Here is a 7,626-nt window from a genome sequence, read left to right as displayed (position 1 = left end):
GCCAAAAGCCTTTTTCTTTCAGCCTTGCTGCCTTTAGTTCCATCCACACGGAGTAAGCCCAATACTTGCTATATCTCAGTTACTTATTTAATTGCAGAACTCTTAAGAATGCGGATGTTGCTTTCAAAGCACTATTTGACAAACATGCTGGTAGACGAGACTTTAAAATAATTCTTTTGTATTTAAACGTCTAGTCCAACAACAAACTTTTATTTAGTATTTGATAACCTTCAGTGCAAGAGGTGGATGGGAAGAGAGGCTGGACTCAGAGATGACGCAGGGTTCCCAGTAAAGAGAGAAAGCCAGGCAGAACAAAACATCAGTCATTGTAGGAAAAGGCACGTAGTCTTCCTTACCCCGCTCCTGACTGGCTTCAGGCTTCCAGGGTAGGGCGGTGTGATCTATGGTCCTTTGGAATTTGTGCTAAACCACACATCCCCCTTTATTCAGATCACCCATGACCCCATGAAGGCAGATGCTGAAGACAGCCACAGTCTGCCAGGTGGAGGGGATGCCCATGGGATGAGACTATAAAGGAAGAGCTCTTTTCGAACCTAAAAATGACAAGGGCAAGCCCTCCTCAGGTGCGCTGGTGTCCCAAAGCCTTACACAGGCCCAGGATGCTTGGTGTTTCTGAAATGGATGGTACCATTGTCCATCAGAAATGCAATTCTGGGTGACCATAAATTTCTTAAAATGTAATCTAACTAAATACATTAGACCTAGGAAACCTGGATCTCCTTAAAGCTATTAATTTACAAGGAGTGAAGGAAAAGAAGCAATGGGAGAGTGAGTTTCCACTCCCTAGAGCTCATCAAGTGAGGGGGATGCGGAAACATTTGGAAAGGTCTGTGGAGTCTTTGGCTTCCATACTCTGATTTCTCTGCCACCTCACTACTCTTCCTCTCTTTTTAATATTTCTCACCAGGGTATGGGAATATTGCTCCAAGCACTGAAGGAGGCAAAATCTTTTGTATTTTATATGCCATCTTTGGGATTCCACTCTTTGGTTTCTTATTGGCTGGAATTGGAGACCAACTTGGAACCATCTTTGGGACAAGCATTGCAAGAGTGGAGAAGGTCTTTCGAGTGAGTACTGCCTCGGTTTAAACCCTAACCTCGTGATCCAATTAGCTTTAGCCTAAGAGGATCCAGGAGGCATCATCAGGGATGTTGTCCACTTTTAATGAAATAGTCTCTTGTTTTGACCATATTTTCTATTTTGGCCAATGGAAGTCACAGTTACTGTGCCTTAACTCCCTTCTCGTTGGTAGTGTCTTTCTTTAGAGTGGTATTTATGGAATCACAACAGAAGAGAGTTAAGTATAGATTTGCCAATCGATTTTCTGAAGATGCGAGTTTCTTCTTAAAGAAGGAAGACGTGTATTTGCAATAAAGCAGAGAGTCGTAAACTCATCCAGTTTGTTTCTGGAACTCCTTTACTTTATTTTATTTCTGAGCACAATGTCTTCAGGCTGATTCTGGCTTCTAGGACCTCTTCTGGAAGCCTGTCTTTTCCAGACACTACTTTATGCTTTGTGTCTATCTCCTTGTGGCCCCTCCCTCTTCCTCCTCCCGCTGCTGAGTGCTCCCTCAGCAGTAGCAGACTGATGCATTAATGTGTACCAAGGTGTTGGTGATCGCTATGGTCTTAATATGTTTTTACCTCCTGAGAATGCTTACCTTTGCACAAGGGACAAAAATTGCAACTCAAGAAATGTATTTATAAAGATGGCACTCCTGGCATTGGTGACAGGTGCGTGGAGCAGGTGTGATTGAACAGACTGGGGTTCCCATTCATATAATTTAACGGAACGCTTGTTTTGCTTAGGTTTAAAGTCATTTCTGCTCTTTCTCATTATTGACCTCATTCTCAAATCCTTTAGGGAACTGATCTCATGATGACTTAATATTTAAAAATGACAATTTGAGATCTTTTTCAGAATCTAGCAATAATGGACAAAGATAAATCAGGGGTAAGCTCTAAATTTGAACTTGTCTTCCCCTCTGAGACAAGAAATCATGACTCAAACTTTTCTTTAGGAGAAGTTCAGTTTGTTAGAGCAGAGGAATAAGGCACTGTGGCCGACCTAGAGTCACCTGTTATAAGCTCAGTGCCCCTGGCTGAGCTGCCTCAGTTGACTCACTGGCAAAAGAGGGTAGCATTCAAACCTTCTTTACAATGTTTTGGTAGTGATTAAGTGAAATAATGAATGAAAAGAGCTTTTCATAGGGCCGGACACATAGAGTGATAGAGCTGCTTATGTGTCTCCTGAAAGCACTGTTTGTTGGCAGGCTCGATACCCATTCAGATTTCATCTGAGCAGCTCAGTGACGGTGCATGTGTTTTTCTGGAATGTCCCACAGTCTTTGCTCCCAAAGTGCTAGCTGGTCAGCCAGCCTCATTAGAGCATGCACCCGGGCTCAGTGGTCACCATGGAAACCACCAGAGCTCAGCTTCTCCTCTCAAATGGTCAGCCCTCCCTGAACCAGACACTACAACTCTGTCTCAGAAAGCTGTTCTCAGAGGTGCCTTTGAGCCATGGCCTCAGGGCTCTACGAGTTAGAGAACAATGAATCTGGCAGATTGGAATCTCAGAAAAACAGGGTTGAAATGGGGCAATGACTAATCAGGCATTTTTATATGTAGGAAGCTTCTCTACAGTGCAGTGTCTTTATTTGTAGAAAGAAAGGACTGGATGAAAAGCTTTTGAAATTTCTCTTTAGCACCCTCTCCCTCCAAAAAAACAAAACTAAACAAAATTGAGTTACTGTACTCTAAGCGAGGGAAGAGGTTGCAATCATTTGACTACAACTGCTACCAAATTTGGGGACTTAGTTTCCCCTAATGAATTCTGGACTTCAAATCCCCTTAAAGCTGCCTCTCAGTGGATCATTCAAAGGACTCTGGGACAGAGCCTTCCAAATCTCACATTTCATTTTTATGTTGATGTTCCGCTCAGTTCCTTGCAGAACTGTCAAAGACTAGGAGTCTTTCCGGAAGGAACCGGCAGTGTGTTATCGAATTGTCAGCACATGATGTGGGCATTTGCAGAACAGTGGAGGGAACTTTTGGAAGGGCTGACTGAGTGCCAGGTGAGATTTAAGCACATTTCCTGGGTATACAGGCAGCGGGTTCTACAGCAGTTGGCTTGCTGCACGTAGGTTTGGTAGAAGACTTCCAAGCTCTTTGCTATTCATTTGAAGTACATCTAAAAGGCCAGTTACTTTTAGGTGATTATTTGAGAATTGAAAATTATGTACACCAACAAAGCTTGGGCTGTGAATTTTCTCCCGTGAGGAAGAGTCATTATTTTTTTCACCTGTTCAATGATTATTAAGCCTTTCCTTTCATCCGTTGTGTTTTTTTTCTCAGTTCTTGGGGAAGAGAGGACTTTTTGTGGGGTAAAGATAAAATATAAAATCAGCCTTCTAGCTGACACGATTTGGTTCCTTCTACCATAGCCGAGTCTCATTTTAAAGAATGGCAGAGGGTTAATGTATTATTTTGGAATGCTTCTGGCTACTGAGTAATAAAATGTTTGGCTGTTGGGACTCTTATGGGGTGGATAAAAGAAAACTCTGTTTTCTTCTTTGAAGCTCAGAACTAATTGAGAAGCACACATGGGAGTCACATGGAGATTAAAATGTCAACTTTATTGCAGATAAACTCATCAGAAGATGTAGCCAAAAGGAGTTAGTAACCACTCCACCCTGAATTAGAACTTCCCTGTTGTATTAGTTTTCTATTGCTGTGTAACAAATTATCACAAATGCAGATGCTTGAAACTGACACCCATTTATTATGTTACGGTTCTGTAGGTCAGAAGTCCAGGGTAGGGTGCTATGTCCAGGATATCATGAGACTGAAATCAAGGTGTCCACCAGGCTTTGGATTTGCAGAAGAATGTTTCCAAACTCATTCAGGTTTTGACAAAAAAGAATTGCCTGTGGTTGTAGGACTGAGATTTCTGTTTCCTGCCTGGTTGTCGGCTGGGAGACATTCTCAGCTTCGAGAGGTTGCCTGCATTCCTTAGCTCATGGCCCCTCCGTCTTCAAAGCCAGCACGGAATCCTTCTTGTATCTCTCTCTCTGACTTTGAATCTCTCTGATTTTCCTTTCCTCTGCCCATCTGCCACCAGTCAGAGAAAGCACTCTGCTTTTAAGGGCCCACGTGATTAGATCAGGCCCACGTGATTAGATCAGGCCCACGTGGATAATTTCCCTGTCTTAAGCTCAATTGTGCCATGTAACACAGCATAGTTATGGGAGTGATAGCTCATCACATTGCAGGTTCTGGGATTAGAGTGGGACATCTTCAAGGGCCATTTTAGAAGTTCTTCCTGCCACCACCTCTCAGGAGGCAGCACAGGCCTCCTCGGTGAGGTCAGGGTCTGCCGCACTAACCTTGCTACCTCACAGAGTGCCTCTCTCTGTGGCAGGTGGTTTCAAACGGGAGAAGTGGGCTGAGCTGTAGTCACTTGTATGCTTGAGCGGTGAGGGGAAAGGCCCTAAATGTTACTCTAGCTGAAGTCTTTACAGGTAAAATAGGAGGCCCATAAAACGGACATTGCCCACAGCACTCATTAACAGTGACTTAAGAATTCGACGTCTCCTTATCCTGCATACCAGGAAGCTTCAGGTAATGAGCACCAGTTCCCCCCAATTACAAGTTAGGGTTCTGGTACCAATTCAGATATATGCATTTTTTCCCCACACCACAAAGCAATTCTGCGACACAACCTGGGCATCCTACAATTCAACTAAATTCTGACACTACCTGCCCAGAGATGGCATCAGATCCTACAGGTTAAGGCCTCAGTCCCAAAGACTGCCTCGTACATCAAATACCAATCCAGGTTGTTACCTGTGCTTCTGAGCAGTTGCCTATTAATCAGAGGTTCCCATGATCCCCTCCTTGGGTGTGATTAATTAGCTAGAATAGCTCATAGAACTCAGGAAACCCGTTTATTCACTAGATTAGTGATTTATTACAAAGGATAGTGACGAGTATGACTCCACAGCCAGAAAAAGAGATACATAAGGCAAGGTCTCAAACAAAGGACCCTCAGTCCTCGTGGAAGTTAGGGTCTGGCATGGTAGCACATGAAAGAGTTCTCATTCCCCAACCTGGAAGCTCTCCAAATCCCCTCCTTTTGGAGTTTTTTTGAGACTTTATTACATAGGCACGATCGATTCACTCATTGGCCATTGGTGATTGAATCAACCTCCAGATCCTTTCTCCTCCCTGGAAATCAGGGTGTGGGACTAAAAGGTCCAACCTTCTACTGCGGTTGGTTCCTCTGACAACCAGCCTTCAGCCTTAGGTAACCCCAAAGTTGTCTCATTAACATAACAAAAGGCACCTTTATGACTCGTCGTAGGAAATTCCAAGGTTTTAGGAGCTCCATGCCAGAAATGGACGATGACCAAATATATATTTCTTATTCTAAATCACAATATCACACAAGTACACCCAGGTTTATTCTCTCTTTCTGCTCTGTTCTTGGCACATTGGCTTTTAATCCTCAGGCTTATAACCAAGTGGTTTGCAAGATGGCTGCCTCAGGACCAAATATCATGTTTGTATTCAAATGCATTCAGGTAAGACACAAAGGTCTCCTTTCAGAGGAGCAAAGTCTCTCCCAGAAGCTATCCTGTAGGCGTCCCCTTCTGGTTCATTGACCAGAACTGTATCACATCACCATTACCACCTGCAAGGGAGGTCAGGAAAGTGAGTGTCTGACAAAGGAAAATGGGGTGGATTGATTTAGACCAGCGGTTCTCAAAGTGTGGTCCCTGGACCAGCAGCATCAGCATCCTCTGGGAGCTTGTTAGAAAAGCCAATTCTTGGAGAAGCTGGGCCCAGCAACTTGTGTCCACCAAGCGTCCCAGGTGATTCTGATGCCTACTGAAGCTTTGGAACCCTCGGCACAGGGCAATCAGGGTTTCATCTCCTGGGGCTGACCACATTGCTGTGATGAACAAGATTAGAATTCTGTGAGCAAAGAAGAAGTTGGAGTAAACAAATGACAGCATCTGCTACAGGTATTACCAAGTGCTAGCCATGAAGACCACTTATAAGGAAGCTGTCCTCCCTCCCTCTTGTCGTAAATCAGGCGGTCTTTGGGATCCTTCAATCAGTCTGGGAAGGCTGGCTTATGCTAGGGTAACAAATAACTCCAGTTTACTCTCGCCCCTGCCGGGTCAGCTGCAGCCCAAGCAACTCTCCAGGCTTGAGGGGTTTTTTTTTCCCCCTCTTTTTAGTGAAAGAGAGCTGGGCATTGCACACTGGCTCTTAAGAGTTTGGCCTCTAGTCACAGCCCATTGGCCTGATCTTGTCAAATAGCCCCATCCTAGTGCAGGGGGCACCTGGAACGTATTGTCTGATCTCCAAGAAGGGGAGGGGATGGGAAAATTGGTGAGCAGCAGTAATCACATGCACATACTCCCTGGGACTATTCCTGGGCCCTAGCCTAGGGTGACAGGCATCCCTCAGACTGAGAACAGATGGCCTGTGGATCACTCTTTGCGAAATATGCTTCCGTTGAGACTCATTTCACATCTGAAGAATGAAGCCCATGATTTAAGTGACTTGCCTAGGACTACACAGGTGAGGTGGGGGCACGGCCTAGACTTGAATCGGTAATCCATGCTTAACCTCTTCCAGATAGGCCGAAAATATTTGCTGTTGGATAGATTAATCCACACCATGGACAGTGTGGTGTTTAGGAGTTTTGAACATGCCATGCTACTTTGTGGAGGTGATTTATAAGTATTTATATAGCATAAAGTAAAAATAATTCTTCTTAGGTTTCCAGGGGGAAATCTGGGCAGTTAGCAAGGATGGATCATTATTTGGAATTAAGCAGGGTGGATTTTGAGTTCCAAAGCAGATTTTGGAAGCAGGCAGCCTCTCTGTCCCCTGCTGTGAGCTGGCTTTTTTGCTAGGCCAGGCCGACTGTCACTTGATGCGATACTGTAGGAAAATTGGTCAGATTCTGGACTGGATCCCATTTTCTTGCTCAGAGCTGGACTTTGGCCTCTGGTAGGAAGCAGCTGCCTCTTTTTATCTGGCTGATTAGCAGGCTTGCTGATATTACCTCTAAAACCAAGGGACACTCTTTCTTTTTCTTCTTTGGCCTCCGCCCCCTGCCCCCCCCAAAAGGATGCAGAAGAAACGTTTATTTACCTTTGGAGCCAAAGGAGCCTGGGTGTAACTGACAAATAACACATTACCCTAGGCTTATTGGTGCCATGATTACCTGGGGACTTTGGAGCCTGCCAAATGCTTAAGACGGCATGATGACAATCTCAATCTGCTAATGATGTTAAGTTAGAGGGCTAATCAATCACTTTGATTAGCAGGAAGGGGCTGGCAGTGGAAGGCAAGGACTCTGTGTGCCTGGCGTGATTCAAGGAAAGACTTTGAGAGCACATTTGCAGGAGGCTTCTTTCTCACAAGGAATCTTTGAGCTAGCTCCCAGCAGCAATAGGGTTAACTTAAATTATTATTTTAAGATGATAAAACCCTTTGTTTTGGAAACAGAATTATTTGTCTGCCTCTGTAACTTGCTTGCACTAGTGCATACCCTATTAAAAATTCCTAAGAAATAGTTCAGTAGG

The 7,626-nt window shown here is 44.3% G+C and overlaps 1 protein-coding gene across 2 annotated transcripts in view; it reads left to right on the top strand.

Annotated features, from left to right (window-relative positions):
- KCNK10 (potassium two pore domain channel subfamily K member 10) overlaps window positions 1-7,626 on the top strand; it is a 124,028-nt gene that overhangs the window by 89,805 nt on the left and 26,597 nt on the right. For both annotated transcript variants that reach the window (XM_011357121.1, XM_011357122.1), the window contains exon 4: window positions 929-1,089. In XM_011357121.1, coding sequence (XP_011355423.1) covers window positions 929-1,089 — 161 coding nt within the window. The remainder of the gene's footprint in view (window positions 1-928; window positions 1,090-7,626) is intronic.

Source organism: Pteropus vampyrus, unplaced genomic scaffold, assembly GCF_000151845.1.
Source record: "Pteropus vampyrus isolate Shadow unplaced genomic scaffold, Pvam_2.0 Scaffold32, whole genome shotgun sequence".
Taxonomy (NCBI): domain Eukaryota; kingdom Metazoa; phylum Chordata; class Mammalia; order Chiroptera; family Pteropodidae; genus Pteropus; species Pteropus vampyrus.
Note: the sequence above shows the minus strand (reverse complement) of the source record. Positions and strands in the feature narration are given on the sequence as shown.